This window comes from Apteryx rowi, unplaced genomic scaffold (genome assembly GCF_003343035.1).
Source record: "Apteryx rowi isolate R43461 unplaced genomic scaffold, aptRow1 scaffold_5, whole genome shotgun sequence".
NCBI classification, from domain to species: domain Eukaryota; kingdom Metazoa; phylum Chordata; class Aves; order Apterygiformes; family Apterygidae; genus Apteryx; species Apteryx rowi.
The window spans coordinates 9,305,189-9,327,910 of record NW_020450760.1 but is presented as its reverse complement, the minus strand read 5'-3'; the positions used below and the strand labels follow the sequence as shown (position 1 = coordinate 9,327,910).

At 35.5% G+C, this 22,722-nt stretch overlaps 1 protein-coding gene across 1 annotated transcript in view; it reads right to left on the bottom strand.

The window, feature by feature from the left end:
* The window catches only part of EML5 (echinoderm microtubule associated protein like 5), a 96,278-nt gene that overhangs the window by 6,811 nt on the left and 66,745 nt on the right, over positions 1-22,722 (bottom strand). The window contains exons 29-37 of the mRNA XM_026079458.1: positions 22,550-22,558; positions 15,143-15,221; positions 14,263-14,392; positions 13,274-13,372; positions 11,135-11,155; positions 8,090-8,263; positions 6,373-6,581; positions 3,948-4,105; positions 97-211 (exon numbers count right to left, since the gene is read on the bottom strand). Coding sequence (XP_025935243.1) covers positions 97-211; positions 3,948-4,105; positions 6,373-6,581; positions 8,090-8,263; positions 11,135-11,155; positions 13,274-13,372; positions 14,263-14,392; positions 15,143-15,221; positions 22,550-22,558 — 994 coding nt within the window. The remainder of the gene's footprint in view (positions 1-96; positions 212-3,947; positions 4,106-6,372; positions 6,582-8,089; positions 8,264-11,134; positions 11,156-13,273; positions 13,373-14,262; positions 14,393-15,142; positions 15,222-22,549; positions 22,559-22,722) is intronic.

Genomic DNA, 22,722 nt, shown 5'->3' with positions numbered 1-22,722 from the left:
TGCAAGAGCAAGAGGAAGCAAACACTTTAACACATATATGCTGACAGAGATCAACCCCCAGATTATAAGCTTTATTTTAAAGACAACATGCTTTACCTTGCCTCTACAAACAGAGCGAACACAGTCAGTCATTTGTCCTGTCTCCAGTCTGAAGGCACGGCATCGTTTCAGCTCTTGATCCCATAGTTTAACTGCTCCTCCTTCCTTTGATCTACCATGAAATCAGGAACAACCATAAGTATAATGGCTGGTGCAAAAAAAACAATGAATGTATAAAGAACTTTGTTGTTTACTGTCATTTAATGTAAATCAAGACATTTCCAGTCTATTTTAAACCATTAAGTATCCATTAGTTTTTTACTACACAGATGATACTAATATGCTTAGCTTGCTAGCTAAGCAAGTAAACAAGAACACAGCTTTTACATAGTGATCATTTATGAAACCATGATCACTTTTAAACTGATTGAAGATTTTCTTCACATATTTTTAAACTTCTCAATTATTTCTTGGTACAAATTAATAAAGTACAGTATTCTTTTAGGCTGCACTATTTGGTTAAAGTGATCACATTCTGTATCATTGTCCAGAACAATGTTTTTCAGAAGGGAAACTACCAACACTTGTATTGCAGCTCCTAGATTTTAAGCATATTTATTTACTCAACTAGAATGTTTCAGCAAGGAATTGTAAAATAGCACTTAGCAATGAAAGTATATTTTCCCAAATTGTTGATTTACTACCTGGGAACAAAAAATATTTCTTGTCACAAAAATTTCCAAAGCTGAGAAAAAAAAGGAATATGGCTACTAAAAGACATCACGAGGTGAAAGCTGGGAGAGCGCTGAAATACGAACAGAACCAAGAGAAACAGGGATTTACAGTGAAATAGAAAATATTTGCAGCACATTTTTTTAGCAGTGTATTGACAAATACTGATTCAATGCCCTCATTGTAGCAGCTACTTTAAAAAACAAGTTGAAAGATGGTCATTTAGTTCTACTAAGCCCAGTCTAAAATTAGAAAATGCACAAGATGATGACAATGAGGAAGACGGGAAAGGATAAAAAAGGGGCCAGATTCTCTGTCACTCCATTCTCATGCCACGTTTAGAAAAATGGAATTAAGGTGCCTTTGGATTACTACTTCTGTATCTCCCAAAATCTACTGCAGAACTTAAGTTGCTAGGCTACAACTAATGCAAGCTCGACCAGTCCAAATCAGACTTACAGAGCAGAACTGATGTGTGCAACAAACCAGTGAAATTGTAGTTACTTTAATAGGTGCTCCAGATTTTGGAGGTTATTTTAATTATGTATTCTAGTTTTTGATCTTCTTAGGCCAAAGAATATAAGGGAGGAAAGCCTTAAATTTATGTTAATTGATTCTAACTACTTGACATGGACAATCACAGATGTAAGTTATGCATTTTTCCATGTCCATAAAAATGGTTGTATAGTAGCTCTTTTGGAATTTTTCTGGTCAAAGGAGCAGTTGGCTAAGTGAAAAAACTGCTATCTTTTTATTAAGAAAGGCAGAGATTAGCAAAATATAGTCGAGGGAAACGGGACAAATATGACTTTTACTACATTTGTTACAAAACAAATGACAAAGGATACATGAGAAAAGCAGAGATAAAGAGGAYACATGAGAAAAGCACAAGATATCCAACAAATAAATGTTAATCATAAAATCACAAAGTATTACCATCCCTTTTCAAGAGAAATGCATTTTCAGTAAAGAAAAAGAACACCTTTGACTCAAAACAGTTTTTAAAAGGGAGCTAATATTTAATGAATCAATCATAAACCTAGCATTTCCAGTTCAGATGGGATGTATGTTTTGTCTGTCTTCAAAGAGAAAAGAATCTCTCCTGAACAGAAAAAAAAACTTACATAATGTTCCATAGTATTGAGCTGCCAGTGTTACGGCTTTGATTACAGAAGGAAACCCAACAAAGAACTCTGGAAATTTTAATCACAAACCATTACTGCTTTTACAGCATTATTACCAAGAGAATTGTAATGAGTTATAAATTGATAAACCTTTTAATGCAATATTCTTTGTTTCCCAATAGTACTGTTTTGACAAATGACTGGTCACCATGCTCAGCAAAAAGACTTATCAAAAGAGCCTGGTGAACGGCAATTAAGAATGCCAAGGCAGAAGTAAATATGCAATTTTCCTRAATTCAAAATTTGTCTGGAATAATTTGAATACGCCATTTTCCGATAGGAGATGAATTAAAAAAAATAAAAAAGGCATGTTTCTCAGTAAGAACTGCTGTTTCCAAGATAAAATGGAAAAGTACATTTCCTAAGATTAAGAAAATTATTATTGTGGTTTACAATTACATTTTTAAAAGTTATCCACTGCTGATACATGTGAACAATGCACAAATCTCACAACATACTGCTTACGAAGAAGAAAATATATCTCCTAGTAACACTTGTCACTTGTAGTCACAATTCACTGATGAAAACAGCAGATGAGTACGGCTGTGGAGAACTGTGATTATTAGTTGATATGTTGTTTTAATAGCTTTTTCCACATTGTAACTCCTCTTGACAAATGAGACAGGCTGGGTGCTGGCTAAAGTGAATTTGAAGTTCAAACCTTAGGAAGATATTTGAACTAAGAGAAGGTTATTCATTACTGTTTCTTCTAGGTCAGAAACAGTAATTATTAAGAGGCTTTCAAACTAAGTGGTAGAGAGAACACTCTCTTCATTAAATTACAGTGATGGTTCATAAACACTGGAAGAAAATATTTTAAGCACAGGAATAGAGAAGTTTTGAACTGGATCTGAACATCAACCAGGACCTTTCAAGACTATGGAAAAGGTAGTAAGTGATCTTTGCCCTGCAAAATGGGACACTATGATGCCATAAGATGGATTGTATTACAACTGAACTGATTTTTTTTTTTTTTTTTTTGCTTGTTCATCAGCAAGACGCTAAGAGAAGATGAAAATGTCTGAAGAAGTATTTTGTTTACAACCCCGGAAACAAAATGAGGATGATGCTGTACATTCTGATTTGAGAGAAGACAGTTTACCTCTGCCATCATAACTAGACAGGATGCTTCCTATAAAAGAAGCTGTGCATTTATGCTATGACAAAATGTTTCATACATTTATTTATTCACACTGTGCAAATGACTTGGATTGGACTTGGATTAACAACCTTCTACTCAATTCAACTTCACAAAAGAAAGTAACCCAACAAGGACTAGGTAACTTTTTTATGCTTACCTCTATCTTTCAAAATAAATGTACTTGCCTTCTCTCAAAAGTAATACCATTGTGATAAATGCCATTGAATTATTTAGTAAAATGATAAGTAAGGTGCTTTCAAGACTACTTCTAATTGTAACAGTTCAGCCACCTTCAGCTTAGGGAGAGAAAAGCGCACCATCTCTTTCAGAACTGATGCACTTGGAAAAGTGTTACCTGCCTGGTGTGATGCAGTGTAATTAATCATTCATTTATTTTACACTTGCCTAGTTATTTGTAACCAAAATAATGCAAAGTCATGAAAGCTACTTCAGGCATTTCATGATATGTGCTGTAGTAGAATGACTGCTATCTAGAAGTTAAAATTATGAAGAACTACTTGTGCAGCATTTAGATTCTCTTTCATCCCCATTGACTTTAGGTATTTAAGCAAGGCACCCAGGGTGGAATCCTAATTACTGTAGGTTTTCTCTTATAATCAATGGAAAAAAATTAGGTTCCTGAGCTCATGTGGGCTGGCTTACATTTTGGAGGTGGTAGCTACTTTTTTTTCTACCAACTATTTAGGGGTCCTAAAGYGACTTCTCTTCCAACTTTGATGTCTCAGTCACTTGAATCAGAAGCCCAGTTTTAGATGGGATGAATCCAAACCATAATTTTTAAAGAATATGTGCGCATACAGAAAAAAAAAAAAAAAAAAAAAAAGACTCACGGTCTTTCCTTGCCTCCTGTAACGATCAAACCATCCCTTAATGTAGTATACATTGTGAAAACAGGTCCATTGTGAGCTTTGGCCACAATTCGTATCAATACATGATCTTTCCAAACACAAACATCTCCACTGATAGTACCTGTAAATGTCAAGTTATTCTGAAAAGGGGAAAAATATATTCATCATCTGATTCTGAGTAAGGCAGGAAAAAAAACATTCAGAAATAATTAAAGGTCATCACCATTTGCATTTAGGCTAGACTGGTTTTATTAACTGCTGCTGTAGAAGAGCAGATTGTGGAGGGGCAGTAAGAACCTCTAGGGTCAGAACAATCAGCTGCTACATACTCCCTTTAAGTCTGAAAGGTGCTTTCTTGTAGCTAATACATTCTCCACTGCAAGAAGAAATGCAATGACAGATTCAGCCATAGCATATTCTGTGTTGTCACCCTATCAGATGTGTACAACTGTGGTAAAAATGTAGAAAACCAAGAACAGTTTTGACATTTCACCCAGAAACAGGCAAGTTGCAGTACCACTGCTATGCACATTATGCTTACAGCCACTTTCACTGTTAAGTGAAGGTACTCACCAGATTACAGTAACCATTAGTTTAAGAAGAAAACTGTCTGATACTAACTCAGAAGTAAAAAACTGTTTTTCTTTACTTTGCTTCCTATTTTTGAAAAGTAATAAAAATCATTTTAATTATCTTTGGTTTTTAAAATGAATTTATTAGGATACATTTAAAACCCATTGGGACTGGTTGTTGACTTAAACTGTTTTCTTAACTTAAGTGAAGAATCCCTCAAGTTCAATATTATGTGTAGTATTTTACAGTACAGATATTCATGTATAGATCTGGCAAGAACACTTTCCTTGACTGGGTGTGTTGCTGTTCTACATCCTTATTTAAAGGGGTGGATGGGTGGGGGGATGGGTGTGAAGATGATGCCCCTAATAAATAAGTAAATAAAAGAGAACTTGAAGTGAACCTGGGAGAAGATCCTCTGATCATCCTCATGGCATAACTTCTAAGCTGTTTCCAAGCCCTGTTTTGGATTCCTCAAACTAGCTCCTTCTGATACAAAACCAAGGAAGAAGTGCACTCCTGGAACTGCTCCCTACAGGCAGCATGGGGAACACACCAGCTATGGCTTCAGTCTCTCTGCACACCTTTTCACAAAATCCCTGCAGCTTTGTATCCTCAAACAATCTTGGATGCCCTAATACCACACCCCAAGGCATTCAGCATACAGCCTCATCTTCCTGCTAAAAGTCTGTCCCTTCATGAGAAAGTTCACAGAGGCTTCCCAAACCACAGATGAATGCCTGGGCTGTGCTTCTCTAACACCTATCTTTTGGAAGCTATCTTTTTGCCTTGTAATATTTATTTGATTATAAATTTGTCTCCACTTCACTAAAGGTAGAATGAATCATTGAGTCCTGATACCCACTCCTCTAAGCAATCCTGAAATATGCAACACAAGACAGAGACAAAACTAAATGGCCAACAAAACACAAACCTCATGTCTTTTTCTCCTCATCAAATATCAACATTCAACAAATACATGTTCCTTAGACCGTACTCTAATCAACTAACCAGGTTTTCTTTTCACAGCCAAAGGTCTTTCCTAGAAAGAGGATGTTGCCCTCTCTTAAATCAGAGATAGCTAAAGAGATGCCACTGTGGAAAGAGGGAGTCTTAGAAACAGTGAAACCTCAGGACATTGACAGTTTCAAAAATTCAAAAATCARTAGTAAAAATTCAGTCTGGACCCAGCTGGCAGTTCAGAAAGCAGAACAGTAACAGATGCAATGAATGAGAAGCACCCTTTCATAAGAAGGCTGTGGCTTTCGGCCCAGCTGAAGATAAGAGCACTGCTCATACAGAGCAAGACTTGAAATGGCAAAGATACAAAACTTAGCAACAAGGCCCGCACCTGTCAAAAATAAAACAATACCAAACCCTAAACCAGTCRTCTAACAGCCATAAATATTAATGAATGCCCCTGGACGGTGGTGCTCTCGGATCAMCCATGAGTAGTAACGCATACAGATTATAACATAAATCACTCCCAGGTGGGCATAAGATTAGCCTCATTTCTTCTGCTTGGTTCCTGCAGTCTTCAGTCAGCATTGTTTTATCTGGATTAAATGCCAACCAGCAAATAATCATCCCAAAGCACCTCTATTTGCTTCTTCTGAAAACATATTAATTCATAATCTTTTTTTTCTTTTCTGTTCTAAAGAAAGCTGATATTAGTTCTAACTAACAGGCAAGTATTAGAAACGCTAAACTGAGCTTAAAACAATTGACATACTCATCAGCAGGCTGGAAAAGTCTCACTTGAACTGAAAAAAGGCAGAAGAGTCAAGACATTTTTGTACACATGCATTTTTAAATAGTTTGTTATGGTACATACAGCTCCAAAAGCTGCAGATAGCATCGTCTGCATTCGGGCATCTTCTATGGAACTCAGCAGCCCTTTTTTACTGAGAAGAGCTCTTCCAGCCAGTGTCCAGAACCTCACGTGTTTTACTCCCACGGAAACAAACTGGGTATCTGAGTCTGGTCTGAATTCTGCTACAAATATACGCTGGTTATGACCAGCTCGGCTGGCAATTTTGGCACCTGACAGAAAGAAAATGGACATTTTGAATTCACCAAGAAAATATGTGTTTATAATTAAAAAAAGTTATTTTGGAGAATGATGAATCATCCAAGACCAGACAGGCCACAAAAAGCACAAACTATTCCTAATGTGAGCCTCGAACATGTTCTGCAACATTTTAAATTCTTGAAAACTAAAAATATTTTCAAGCTATGTACCCAGAGTGGAAAAAATTTGGATTAAGATGCAGATGAAACAAAAATTGTCTAATAATACCCAGTATCCAAGGGTGGTGCCTAATGAAGATGCTGTCTGCTTATAATTTTCAATTTCCTCAAGAGCCCGAGAGAGTTAGGAGTCGAAATCCAAGCACGTATCCAACTCCTATTATATTCCTAACATTCCTCTGAAAATTCTGAACTCTGGATGAGTCTAAATTGCATGAGACTAATGGATGACTGCTGTAAATTTTGTTCAAAGTTGTTTTATTTATTTCTGCAGAAAATGAAGAAACTGACTTTGTTACATATGGTCTTAGATTCAAAGATAGTGCTTTTCCAGTCTTTGCAGCGGTGTCAAAAATCAGGCATTTTGACCCAAAGAAAGATTCTTTGAGACTTTTATTACCTGAAAAAACATTACATTAGGAGGCTTCCTAAGGTACTTTGCCCTTTCCAGGGCATGTATCACTTAACTGCCATGCTGAGGCTGTATGAACTCTTAAGGGCGAGCCCAGAGATGTTCAGACTGAAATGGCAGTGAATTGCACCGCAGGCTTTCACCACAGAACCTCCATACAATCTAAGACTCTATAAACACACATTTGACACTGCACTCAGCCAAATAGGATCTAGCAGACCCAAACTGCAAAGGATCATTTTTAATAMCTCAGTAGCTGATCTTTATATACCTGAGAGATATTAGTTGATCAGCAGAAATCTCCAAATGGAGAGGAAATAAACCCCTAAGCCTGGAGAAGCAACTTCACAGTCTAGGCATGGTTTTGTTAGACAGAAAGGAGATGAAGAAAGGAGCTGACCAAATCCCTTTAGCCAATCTGTAGTATAGTTTAAGACACAAATTACATAGTGGCATAGGGCAGTTGTACCGACATCATATTTTTGCAAATTACAACATTTTGGGATGATTTTAGGAGTACAACAACATAGTAATCAGACTAGGGAATTTCTTCTGGGAGCAAAAATATTTATAAACAGTTTTTACTTTGCAGCAAAGTAATGACTGCAATAAGAAACTGAATGAAGAACAGGATTTTTTTTCATTATTCTAACTGGATATCAAGGAAGCACCTTGATCTTTACCCAAAAGTTCCGAAGGGGATATATTTAGCAATTATTAGAATGGATAAGTACATTTAACTTACCTTTTCTTGTTCGGTGCATACGACACAGCATTTATTGTAATTATTTTCTATCAGCTGATATTTTTATGTTACAATTGGCCTCGACTCAACCCAGCATGCCTGTAACAATATAAAYGCATTCTACAAAAGCAATCACTTTCCTACCTTCCTGCCATTTCCAAATGGTAATGGTATGTTCAGGATCCAGCCCTACAGAGAGTAGTAGTTTGCCAGTGGCACTGAAGCTGACTGAGCAAACTCCCTTTGAATGGTAGCACCGCAGTACCGATAACGTCTGCTTGTTCATTGCATCCCACACATGGATAGAAGGGGCTGTAGCTACACAAATATAAAAACAATTTATTAGTATATGTTTTGGAATCGCCTAAAGATTTTGTTTACTGAAGCAATTAAGATTTTTTAATAATAGACAAATAAAATTGTTCTGGTAAGGAGAAAAACAGAAAGAAAAGAAAAAGCAGAGATTTTGGCCTTCCTTTGGAAACCAATTTACAGCAAACAGGATCATTAAGTCAGGACTGAGAACTCACTGGTTTCGTAACACTAACTAGAGATGTAAACTTTGCTTAACTTGTTACTGGACTTCTGAAGCACAGCAAAAGCTCTACAAACAAGCTGTCGTCTTCTGTTTTTCCCCCCTGTAAAACTTAGTTCAGCATGCTAACTCAAAAACTTTCACAAATAGTGAGTATATCATCAAGAATGTAATTTCTACGTGGGGCTTTCAGACAACTGATAGCTACAGAAAAATTAGTTTACAGTGCAAGACCAAAATCTCCTTTTCTATAAAACAGCCATCTGTCCAAAATGCATGCTCTCTCAGGAAAACGGCAGCTGAATAATCAGCTTGCTTATTGATGTAGAAGAACTAGGGTATTTAATTTAGTTTGTATTGTTTAGACTAAAAGCTCTTTGCAGTAAGGACTAACTTTCCATGCTACTAATGTACATGATTATTTCTATTATGATGACATCTAGGTTTTTCAGATGCAACACCTTCTCCAGAGATCTTACAATCTAAATACAGTTTACAATCTCTGAAAAACACCTAGGGCAACTCCAGCACAGTAAGAGTGTATCTCGCACTTTACATACTTCTTCAGTGACTCTGACAGCAGAGCCTGGAGGTTACTGGTTATTGTCTTAGACCCAAATTCATATAAACCAAATTCTGTTTCAGCTCTATGCTTTGTGTTTCTAATCAACTAAATCTAGCCCTTCAAAGGCACCCATCTAATAATAGGAAACAGCAGGCACAGGAACTTAGGTAAAATATCAGCCACATGAATCTAGGTCCTAGTGCATAATACCACAGCTGTTCCAAAACAGTCTTTAGAACAATCTAACTTCTTCCATTTCCCATCAGAATTTTCTCACATGGCATCAAAATCCCTTTATCGTCACTTTTTTGAGACATGCTACAGCAAAGTATAGACATGTCATTAAGCAGAAATGGCATGGGTTGGCAACATCCAGCATTCCTCAAAATTTTCAACAAGCTCCTTGTTGTCCTTGTGGGAAGTTGAGGAAATGGAAAGTTTTATTATGGGCTCTGAACAGTTTTTTTTCTTCGACATTCTCTTTCGTAAAACTACGTACTGCCCTTGGTCTGTGGACCTCCCACATAACCTCAACTGAAATTTTCTGTCAGGTGGCAGATGAAAACCTTCACCTTGATTTCATGAATAAGAACTGAGGAAGTATATCAGAGCAAGATCTCTCTGTCAGGACAGAGGATGTGGACTCTTGATTCCTGCTACTTGACTGTGTTCTGAAAGTGCCTATCCTGACCTTGTACCATGCTTATGGAATACTCCAGCTGCTCAGTGCCTGCTCTCACAAGAAATATTCTCTAAGATGTCATTGCCTTTTGGGAGAATTTGAAAAAAAGCTACCATGGGAGAGCAGGACAAAAAAATATCTTTACTAAGATGAATCAGACCTATACCAAGTCATTATGAAACTTCATTGGCCATTCCAGTCTATAACAAACATTTCTGCTTCGAAAACCCCTGCATCACTAYAGACAACAGAAACTGGAACTAGAAAAGTGAAATTTGGTAAGAAGGCTGTCAAATATTCATCAATCAATTTGAAGTGAAACTATCTGCAACTTTATAATGAAGGCAGGCAGCAGCTTGGATTCCAGACTAATGGTTCCATAAAGAACAAAAAAACAGAGTGCTGACTTCAGGCAGTGAATATATGCAAGCTCAAACTAAATTTGCGATAGGAAGAAGGCAAGTGAGAAAGGAAAAGTGTCCAGGCATTATATGCAGGACTAGAGAGGCTCTTTCATATAAACAATCATATCATCACTGCCTCTTTTATACAGGTTAAAAGCATGGGAAAAGGTACCTATATTCTTCCTCCCATCCTTAGAGCAAGCACAATTTGGCATATTTGAAAGATGTCAACATATATATTAAAAATGACAATGTACATCTGTTCTTCGCAGAACAAGTTTTAGATCCACATGAAGATTATTATACTCTCTAGGTACATATGAACACACATTTATGCATCTCTTCGAAGATGTGTCACAAGACAATTATGTCTGCCCAACAATGAACTCATTCACACATGATGGCGATGAATTTTTAAGATTACTGTTGAAAAACAACATACTAATAAAAATAGCTCAGTCAAGACTGTCAAAGACCCAAAATGATACATAAAAAAATTAAACTGACATCATAACAAGCATTTTGGATCAGTGGTAATAAGTGCATGACGATCATACATAAATGTGAAAGGTGATTGTTTTATTCACTCAGTCACCTAGGCCTCCTCAATGGAATTTACTTTAAAAATACATATTAAAAATTATACTCAATTGAGTATCTAAAACAAATGTTAATCGTCAGCCCCAACATGTCTATAAAATGTAGAAGTATATATAGGTATGCTACAGTAGCAATATGTATTAGAACTCACATCATTGGGCAGCAAGAAGGGAATATGTTACAACAAAAGTATTTTTTAAATGTGTTCTAACATTTTAATTGTTTCTATATTTACAATTTGCTGAGCTGTTGTGGTTTATGTTCAGTGCTGACAGTAATATGACTGATATAGGGTTTTAATAAACTAGAAATGAATTCATATAACTTATTGCTCTATAAAGTTGTAGACAGCTACTAGATAGGCTAACTACACCTGAAGATGTTAAAATTTTATTTCCCTTACCTGACATATCTGCTGAGTCTCCTGTAATGGAAAAGCAGCAGAAAAATAATTAGACCAGAAATAAGATAAGTTTTAAAGAATATATGCCATATTTAGTGTAATGTCTTTGCACACACCTTGATGTCATCTCTTTGTATTGCAGCAGCACCAATACTGCTTTTAGCGCTAAAGATGAACAATTACTGATGACTAAGCATAAATGGTAGTCACGTCAGAAACATAAATTAGTAAAATGAATATCTTTTAATTTCCATTTTGAATTACAACACAAAAATGTCATTTTGGTGTATGTTAGGTCTGTCTTTGCCAAACTAAAAAACACCCCCATATTTTATATTTTACTGAAATTTTAAACAAATTAAGTGAAAAAAATGCCAATTGCTATTCTGCTAAGAAGCCATGTTTGAGTCTGATCCTGRCAAGTGGCAAGCACTCTCAATATTATTCTGTGGTGGGGGTAAGAAATCAGGATTATAAAGATTCAGGTTTTGGGAAATATTACTGAGATTCTATATAATGGCATTATACTTGAAAAATACTTTAAAATAACATTTCTGTTCATCTTCTGAAGATTTAAATCATGATGGTGAAGCTATGTTTGTGTCAGTAATATCAGTAGGAAAAGTAGAAGCAGTTAAGTATATTAAGTATGTACTCCTTAATGTCTGTTCAGAATTTTAAAACAAGTCTTGTTGGAAAATATTTTGTTTCCAGCTCATTTTTCAGATTTTTCCCCTTTGAAATAAATTTTTTAATAGTTTTAAGTGTCATCTGTTCCTGCTCTGTATTCCTTAATCCAGGCTATGAAACAGCTGAAATTGTTCTACAGTTAATTGATGCAGGAATGATTTGGAACTAAACAAGCATTAAGGGTCCCATGTGTCTTCTTCGGTAAGACAAACACTGAAGAAAACGATCCATGCAAAGAACCAGTTTTCACATTATGACTACATTCTTCCCATATATTCTAGCCTATGGAAAGGCAAACAGGGCCAGATTAAGAAACACACTGAAAAAGCAAATGAATAACCTCAAGACAACAAAAAGTATTTTCCTGCAAATATTCTTTGCAATTAAACCATAAGTAAAAATCTCCAGATTTTTCTCCCCCCCTTAAATAATTTCCATTATACATTAACGATTTCTTTAAATTGATGTGAGGCAAGAAGCTCACCAAGAAATGATGCTATTTTATCTAGGCAGTGACGGTGAATATCATTCTTGTATATAATATACTGCTATCAATGAGTCACTTTTAATGAAACATGCAGTTAGAAATCCAAAAATCACAGGGAAGTAGGTAATAAAATCTGCCAAACTGACCATATTTAGATGAAACACCTAAAAAAAAAAATCTACAGAAAAAATTAAAAAGCTGTTCTGTCTAAAACAAGATTTTTTGTGTTATATGCACTAAGCAAGACAGTGTGTTCTTGAATCTGCTCAGGAAGAACTGAAGGTATGAAAACTGCACTTGGTTTGTAGGACTACAGATAATTACACTATTTGATAGAACTATAGAAACAGCAGTATTAATTCAGCTATGCAGATGCACAGGGCATTTATTATTTTTGCAAGTTCATAGATCAATTTTAATGTTACTATGAAACATATTTGTTTTCTCAAAAAATCTAAATTTATCTATAGGGAAAAAAACATTAGGGCTTTAGTTCTTCCTAGAATATTAAAACTATGTATTATCAAAACACTAAGTAGGTATTATAAACCTGCCTGATGGGATAAACCTACATAAACTGACAACTATTTTAAGAATTCTCTTTTGAGTCCAGAGAGAGATGAGGGATAGCTTAATTAACCTTCTTTGGAAGGCCTATGATTGTCCTAATAGAAGTTGATAGTTAAAAACAGATTAATTACATGGGGCTTATAACTTCTAAAAAATATTTTTGATAATGTTCCATACAAAAGATAAGCTTCATCTTCTTACACGCCTCATTGTTTTTGGTTTAACTTTATTAAATTACACTGAAAAAAACATATAAAGAGGACAGGTAACTGAGTAACACTCATACAAACGGAGATAGCATAATCAAATATTTTTGTGATTTATCATGAACTCACAAGGCCCTAATTGCATGCTCTTATGTTAATTTCTTTTTACAAAAAATACAAACATACCTACTTGGCCAGTTGCCACTATGTTGGTAAACTTGGGGTGCTGATTTACAGTGAGGCACAGAATATCATCATTGTGTTCCTGGTAAAAGGACTGAGAGCCTAAAAAAAAAGAAAATCCAACTTTTGTTTGCACGCACGTGGAATGATTAATGCTTGAAAACTTTATAATATTTAATAGAAAACAACATTATGGTGATGTTACACTTTGGAGCTTAAAACTGGAGAACAGGAATCTGTTGGGTTTTTTTTTAATCTTTATTTTAACACACAACATGCAATAACTCTGAACTATTCCATGAACTTTTCTGCATCAATCTCCTCCATTAGAAAACCAGAGATAATGTTGCAGAATTATTGGTAAGACCTTCACACATTTAACTGCTATGTTAAGTATCCAAGAGGTGGAAGTTTTCTTATACATAAGCAAAAATGTGACAGACACTATAACAGGATACTGCAATGATTCTGATATATGGGGACTTCAGAGTGACACCTCCCAAATTTGAACTACCAGCTGCTAAAACACCACAGAAACAAATGGCACTGTGTTACTCTCTAAAAGTTCCAAGTCATTTAAACTAAACTGGCTACAGTGAGTGAATGGACGTGGTACGGAGGACTGAAAAGTAAAACAAATAAAGTGAAAAATAATTATTTAACTCTTTTGTTCTAATTCTCTAAATTAAGTACAACGGCCACCTTGTTCAGCTGTTTTAATTTCTGTGATCGTTTTCAACAAGCTTTGAGTTTCAGAAAGCTAATAGCAAATTAATTAAATCCTTACTGCCTTCAAAATTCAGTCAGAGATTTAAATATATCTAGTTTGGCCTATGCAGATATTATAAGTCATCTCTACAGCCTGAATTTTAACAGGAAACAAATATTTTTTTTTCACATAATTTTGTAAGATTTAAAACATAACAGTTATTATAAGAACCATATTTCAATGTGTGAGAAGAAACATTTGTCTCAAGTAGCTTTTCCCCTACCTGTTGCCACATTATACAAGATCCCAATAGATGCAGTATGATAAATTACATCAGCACCATCATTCAAATAGTGCACGTTGTTCCTGCAGTCCTTGCCTCGGTACCCAAATACCAGCTCCAAAATTAGGTCCTAAAAAAAGATATTTAAATCTATTAGATACTCAAAAACTTAAAGAAATTATGAACTTCATATTCTTTTCCAGGACTTTATTTTGTCCTTATGCAGTACAGGAAGAGGAGCTCTAACGATGCCTCAAACTGATGGAAACTGAGGTACTGCTTGTTGTGTCAGCTTACACTGTTTCCCATCCTTGCTGTAAACAGTCCCTTCATCCTACCACCTCTTTTTGGTGGATTCTGTAGAATATTTATATGTGCATGCACACACACACACACACACACACACACACACACACACTACAATGAGCCAAGGAGAACACGGCTCTTTTGCTACAAAAGATACTAAGAAACAAATAACGATAAATGTTGGTCACTAATTTAGTATCAGCTGGCAATTAAGAAAGAATTACCACCTAAAACTTCTAGAACACTTATGGCAAAACGCCATTTATTATACTACACCAAACATTTTGTTTCAAGTCCCAGAGAATACTTCAGCTGCTATGAAAAACTGCAAGTGTTCATTTCATTTCATTTTAATTTMATTTCACAAAATTTTCATTTCAGATTAATCAAAACTGAGTATATCTATCTATTTGCATTGGGCATTGGCCATGTACTGAAAAAAACGATGCCGGGCGCCAGAAGTCATCAAGAATAAATTCTTCTTTTACAAGTGTTAACAAGAGTGAATTTTGAACAAAGTTTTAAAATAAAAGAGAGGGAAGAGAGGAGGAGAAATCAGTGTATTTTTTCTTACCTCTATAGGTCTCTTTTTTTTCCCAACATTATTTGTCTGAAGTTTCTCAGGCTGTGGCAATGCCCTACTAACTGGTGGTCTGAAATAAAGAACTGTGAATAAGAGAAGGCTGTCTGTCACCCATTCCATACTAACATAGTACTTTCTAACCTGTTACTGCAAATGAAAAACTTATAGCACCGTCCTGTTTAACTGGCATTTGCATTTATCTTTAAAAGAGATGCCTCTGTCAGAGGGAAAAAAAAACTTTGATTTCAGATGTGGTACATGTTAAATGTGGTACATTTTCTGACAGTTCTTCAACAATCCATAAGGTTAATGCAGAATCTTGTTCTTTAATGAACATGACCATTGATSTAATACTCTTAGCTTTTTCATGGCATATTCTTAAGGTACTTCCACCTTCTCTGTAGCAACTAYTGTTGGATAAAATTTAAAGGCTTACCTGATTAATCTAAATACCTGAGATCATCTTTCCCTCTTCCCACATTTCTTCAGTAGACCCTTTCTTTTCTTATTCTTGCAATAGTGTGCAAAGAACCCCAGATACCCTTGCCCACTCAGTTCTTACGTCAACAGAAAAAATTACCGAAGAACACCCAGTTGTAAGTAAACTATCACCATGCAAAGGCATGAATGTTAGCATAAGATGTTCCACTGTTCTGAATAGCCCAGATTTAAGAAATCTCAAATAGATATGCTTGATAAATACCTCATCATCTTTGCTGTACACAATTTTATATCATAGACAGCATACATCTTTCAGACAATGTTTAACTGTATAAAAACAAAGAAATGTAAAAACAAAAATAAAATTTATTTATCAAAGCTATGAAATTATTTCTAGTAATTTGCAGGTGCAATGGTTATTAATTCTACATGTACAAAATAACTGCCCCTTGAGAGGAAAAATTCATTTAAAAATAATTTCTATAGCAAGCTCCAGTGAAATCCAGGTGATTTAATCCAGTGGGCAGGATGACAAGCTAATATAAAATAAAGCAGCAGTTCAGCTGTCTTTCATATTCCCTTTCTAAAAGAAGTACTTTATCCTTTAATTACATCTCTGCATTTGAGTAATGATTTGATGCAGAATAAGCACTCTATGTCCAACAGACTACTTGATTTGCTTATACACTATATATTTCTGTATTATTTCTGTTACTTAAATAAAATACAATTTTCTGAGCTTTGTTACATATCCCTATTTTCTGAGCTTTCTTACATTCTCCCATTTTYCCTGCTCAATTTTAGTACAATTTGCAAATGTAAGTCATATCATAAATCTCAAACAAATTTCAAACATTTGTACATATTATGATGCAAATTTCAGTGTAACTACAAACTGTGTTCTGAGATACTTCGGTTACTTCCTCTATCCCTGAAAGTTTATACAGACCTAGGAAATAAAAATTTCCAAAAGAAAAACATGATGAAAAATGCCTGTCTGGCTAAAAAAAAGTCTGTTGGATGCAGGATGCAGACATCCAAACATGATCAAGTTCAATAAAAATGGCTATTTTGTTAGAGAGGGCAAGTAGTAAATATTTGAAAGAAAGGAAAGATATTGAAATATTTAGCTCAACACCATAAGCCTAGATTTTATAACATTTGAGATACAACAGAAAATCCAAATYCAGATCTAAACATAAAACTGTTTTACACTGGACAGTTAACATAATGTGTCTTTTCACAGTATTTTACAATAAAATATGGGCTAGATTAAGCAAACCCTTCTCAGAAAAATGTATAAAAATAATAATTTAAAGTTAAAAAGACTGAAAACCCAAGGAATGGAAGAAAAGTAACTCTCATACTTCATACTGAATTTCACACTTCATTCATAATTAAGTGCAAATTTTATTAAGAACAGAAATTAGAGAGCATTAATTGGAATACAGAGTAAGACTTTCATCATTTCACAAAGAATTGTAGTCTAACAGTTGTTTCTTGCTAGTCCAAAATTCTTACTCTTGAAGAACAGACTTCTAATATACACTGGCAGCAAAGTCAAAGTTTGGGGACAACTACCAGAGCAAAGCAGGTAAGAAAAGGAGTCCAATGTGGACTTGCACTAAAGGTTGTCTTAGTCCAAGACAAACTTTAAAAGATAACAGCATTCAAATACATTCCTTCAGTTTTTCTGGAAAGGAGTTTGGCGGGAATGTACTGACAGATTTCATTTTTAAAGATCCTCAGTTACAGATCTTTTTTCCTCCCAGAGGTCTCCAGTGAGAAGAAATTCACGGGCAGATCAAGACTGAGAAGCAAGACAGCTGATTTTCTCTTTCAGATATAGCCTGGACCTAGCGCACAGCCAGAGCATCCTGTGCCTTATTTCGTGAACACGAAAAAGGATGCTCCCAACTTTGGGACAAGAGGAAGAAAAGCAAACCAAGCATGGGCTGGGCTGCCCTCATCTTCTACACAAGTGTAGGCCAATACAAGAAGCAGGGAATACATCTGATTTCTGTCAGCAATCCCAACACCCAACTTCATGACAACTCTCTCTCAAACATGACTTTCCAGGTGTTATATTTGATGTGAAACTCCCAGTCTCCCCAGGTACCCTCCAGGTAGGTTCTCCTGCCCTGTCATCACTGACTCCTAGCATCCTCTCATCTATTCTAACTCTTGACTGATACATTCCCAACATCTATTACTCTGCCTTTCATTCTTGTCAGACTTTTAGCTTAGCTTTATGTCAGCCCTCATGCTTTAATAGCCACTCCATCTTTTCTCTGCAGCAGACCTCTCTTTCCTTTTTAACAATCCATTTTTAAAAGTCTATTTCTTTCCTGAAGCTTTTCTGTAATTTTTACCATATGTGTTCTTTCACGTAAATTATTGAATCACCTTTTTTTCCTCCTCCCAGTGTTTTTGTTTTGTACCTGGTAAGTTCTGTTAAACAATATTTCCTAGTACTTGTAAATTAACATATACATGTTCTATATTATAACAATATGATCACTAAGCACAATAAAGATTCTCTACTTTTCTTTAAAAATAGGGAAAGTAAACTTCTAAATGAAAGTTTCTAAGTTATCTCCTGAAAACGTTCCCAATAGGTCACAATATGTTTATCCCATTAGGTATATATGGAGGGGTCATCTTCAGATTTGCAGAGGAAAAAACTTTGATCATGTTTGTTCTACAGCATTATGGTAGATGAGCAATTTCAGTTACAAAAAAACTGATCAAGATCTTCCAGAGGTAATAGGTGTCTCCTATTGGCATAGTAACCTTCTTAGTGCTGTGTGCTAATCGAATCAAATCCAATCAAATAAAACCACTGAAATGCATGAACAAAAATCCAAAGGCATGGATTCTCTATGGGGAATGGGCTTTTCAAAAGCACTTAAGTGATGTAAGAATAAAAATTTGCCCTTATTCATTCAAGTAAAGGAGGAGAGGGAGAGGGAGAGATACTAATACAGCCCAAGTCCAAGTAAAATTAGATGGGGGAAAAAAATGGATGGCTTGAGCAAATGTTTAATGTAAGTTTACTTTAAAATTCCCTCATCTTTTACAAAGAACAACATTTCTTTTCAATATCTTTCTGGAAATGGTCGCACTGACCTGCTTGAACTAACRAGTAGCATTTTATTTGGGGAGGGGGCTTACATGTGTATCTGAGAAGTACTGGTTAATACTGAACAGATTCTAGTGCTTGCAATTTCTGAAGTTAAATATAAATAATAAATAAATAAATATAAATAATAACCAGTTCTATACACATGTAATTAATAGTCTTTGAAGAACGGACAGAATTAGAAAGTTAAATGAATTATATATACTCATGATTATACATATTCCGTTATTTTATGGCTAAGAATTGTATTCATCAAAAAATATCTAACATCTTATTTGTGTAACGAGTTAATGATATTAAGAATTGCTAACTATTTTTTTCCTACTTACAAGTTATTATTTTGAAATAAAGTTCCTTATTTCCTCTATTATATAGAGGTATTTTGATACCTCTACAACTCCTGCTCATTTATTAGTTGACTAGGAGCAAGCTCATATATGCAAAAAGTTCCTTAAAACCACTTATACTAATGTTGAGTTTATATCCTTTTTCAAATCAAACCAATACAGCAGTCTATATCACCAGACAACATGTACCTTTCTCCTTTTAAAATGGTAAACAGGAACAATGTCAAAGCAGCGAACTTTGAAAGATCATGTACCAATGATTCTGTTGGTTCTAACCATTAGTTTCCCCCAGAAACAGGAAGAAAAATGAGGAACATTTGATAAACAGCATCAGTGTTCACTAGTTTTCCACTGACATGTTACCTCTTCTCCCATCCCGTTCAGCAGCTACAAAAACAAATATATAGTAGKGAGTAACCCAGGAATGAGAGACTGCCATGCTTTCCCTAATAGTAGAACTGTGCAATCGGAAAGGCTTCGGGAGGAAAGAAATCCAGCTGTCAATGACATATCAAGGACTAAAAGGATAACTGCAATGCCACCTTACTCAGCCAAGAAGTATCAATACCCAAAAAACAACGGCTTCTCTCGCCAAACATAAACTGAGAAACTGAGAATATGATTACCAGCCTATGCAAACACAAGCTGACAAAACCCCAAACATTCTTGAAGAAAGAAAAGTAGAATAAGAAGCAAGTGTCACACTCTTCTTACACTTCCAGAAAGCCTTCCTAGCTGAGAGAAAAGCATAATTTCTGCTGCTTTTCAGACAGCAAATAAATTGTTCTTTCTTGGTGGCTTCCTTGAGATTACATTGCAGCTAGCACATAGAACAGGATGTCAGATTCTAGGTCTTGCATAAATTTCTCTGGTATTTTGAAGAGCAAACCAAGAAGCATATCAGTAATTAATGCCTTTCTCTAAACCTATGCAAAGTAGCACAAGAGCAAATGAAGATTTCAGATCAAAACAGGATCTACCACATGTACCACCAAGAAAAACTGATCCAAAGCAAGAAGTCTAAACTCTAGGGAATTGGGTCCTATTCCCTAAGGACAGTTCCTGACTTCATCTATCCATAAGAATATTTTTACGCCTCTCTCGATTTAGAGCTTCTAAGAAAATAGGCATTCCCAGAAATACTATTTTTAGGAGGAATTGTGTACATTTATCAGTAGTCAGAGACTAGTGCTGTTTGACTGGTGTTGCAGACAAAGGGATATCAAAATCAGAGATGGGGAGGACTACATGGGTCAGGAGAGATTCAAGAAGATGAAAAGGATGCAGCTAGAACRGCAGAGGAAATCCCTGCAATGACACGTGTTTGAGGAAAAGAAAATGAATAGGGGGTTCAACAGGTCTTTCCCTGAAAAAGAAATACCCGCTAAAACCAAGCTTGACAGCAGTCGGAAACTTGATGACCACAGATCATCCAAACAGCTCCGGAGTACAAGCAAGTGAAAATGCTGCTGAGCAGGAAGGTAGGATGCCAAGGCTGTGGGCATGACTGGTCTCAGCCCTGTTTCACACATGGGGGAAGGCAAAGAAGGAGCAAAACTGTGCCCCTTCCACCTCTTGGTCCAGCAGGCTTCCTAATATTTCCTATTTGGAGTTTCTGATTGATGATGGGCAACTACTGCTCTAGGAATTGACAAACCACAGCATAAGGAGCCCTTCTTCCACTCATCACCATCAYATTTAACACAGCACTCAAGTGCTTCCCCCTTCCTTTTTTTCCCCTTTCCTTTCTCCCTTTTTTCATTTAAGTCTCTGAAATATAAAGTGAGTTAGAGAAAAAAGCAGAAAAATTAAACAGAGCAGGAGAGCATAACTGAAGTTTCTTATGTTTCATTTTTCTCAGTAAAGAAAGCAATGAAAACAGAAAGGACATGCTTCTGGCAGAGGTTTATGTTATCAAGACTAGATTGGAAGAATTCTCTGCTGCTTGCATTTAGAATGTGGCATTTTTATAAYATTTGCTGTCTGCTAATCTCTTGTGACAGGATGGGAGAAGAGGTAAAACAACCTCACATTATACAACTGCTTGAAAAGATCATCTATATTTAAAGGCTGTACAGACAGACAGATGTAGATATAGGCAGATATCCATCCTTAGCCAAACATTTGGGTTGGGATATTTGTATTGCATATTATCATACCAAAAAAATTGTAGGAAAATTGAATGTACATTGAGTCAAGAAAAGTTGACTTGACAATTTATGCTCAGTTATGTCTCACAAGTCATCTAAACAGTTTATGCAAACACCCATCTAAGAAAGACTAACTCTATATTGATTCAGAGCAGTGGAATTAGAATGCAAACTACAAGAATTTATATATTTTTTCCCAATTAACTGTCAGGGTGACAACTGGGGCATTAACAAGCAGGAATATCAAAGGACAGCAAACTACATTTTCCAAGGGCTTCTTTAAAGGTACAAAATCTGAAGATCTTTTTCATTTGCTATTTCTTAAATTTAATGTGTAGGAAGATGATGTATTGCACATACAATACATAATGGTCATATATCTGCATGCATCATATTGGCTGCGCTCTCAAAAACTGTGGGCAGAAGACGGGTGGCAGAGGCATGAATAACATTTTGAGGTCAGTGGACATGTGGATGGGGTTGTTCTGAAAATGTAGGAGGAATTTCAAGCCATCTGTCACAGGGGAAACAAGTACCTTAGAATGGGCACTTTATTTTCAGCTTGCAAAYAGAATTAGTATTTGTATTTTAATATTCCTTGTTAGCAGATTTAAAAAAAAAAGGAATAGAAACATTTTGAAGTAGTTTACTGGAAAAAGAAACCCTCCCTTTATGCTTTTAGACATAGTTTCAATATTACTGAYACTGTTACCAATGTTGCCTTGTATGATATTATCGTATCTTTCTCCCTCTATTTATTTTTGATATGCAGTTTCTAAAGTTACTAGCAGAACAAAGGATGGTCTTTTGAATTGTTCTGCTTTGGGTTTCATATAAACTGACATTGATTCTTTGAGTTCCATGGTAACTTATGACAATGCCAATTAAGACTCTTGTTTCTGTTTTAAAAATTAAAAAGTTATTTTGAGCGTGATTTCATAGAGCAAATTACAGCTGTTGGCACCAAAGAAAAAGTTCTTTGCCTGTGAGAGTCACCATAGCTACACCTTATACTTTGGGGGAACCGCATACGACTTAGGCAATTGATTTTGCACTAGCCTTCAGCACAGAGTGACTTCACCACCCTTTCCAAAAGGTGCCAAGTAGAGAATGAATTACAAAAGCAAGGAGGACTTTTTTTTTTTTTTTTTTTTACATTTATTCTGGGTAGTACAGCAATATTCTGATATTCTGAAGAGTAATAGGTGTATTGTATAACACCCAAAATGACACCAACATGACAGATGGCTTTTTAAGGGTAATGAGAGATGACAGTAAAACATGGACTAGTTAGCAAAAAAAAAAAAAAAAGCATTACCTGGAACCTCTTTTCAGCAGCAGGTAAGAAAGAGAAAAGAATTACTTATACAACTTTGGCTGAAAGTTATGTGTCAGTGAATTACTCAGAAAGAATTTCTGGTTTGTTTACTTCTTTTTACAAACAAATACATTTTATAATAAGGGGATTATTCACAACTCCATAGGCTATGT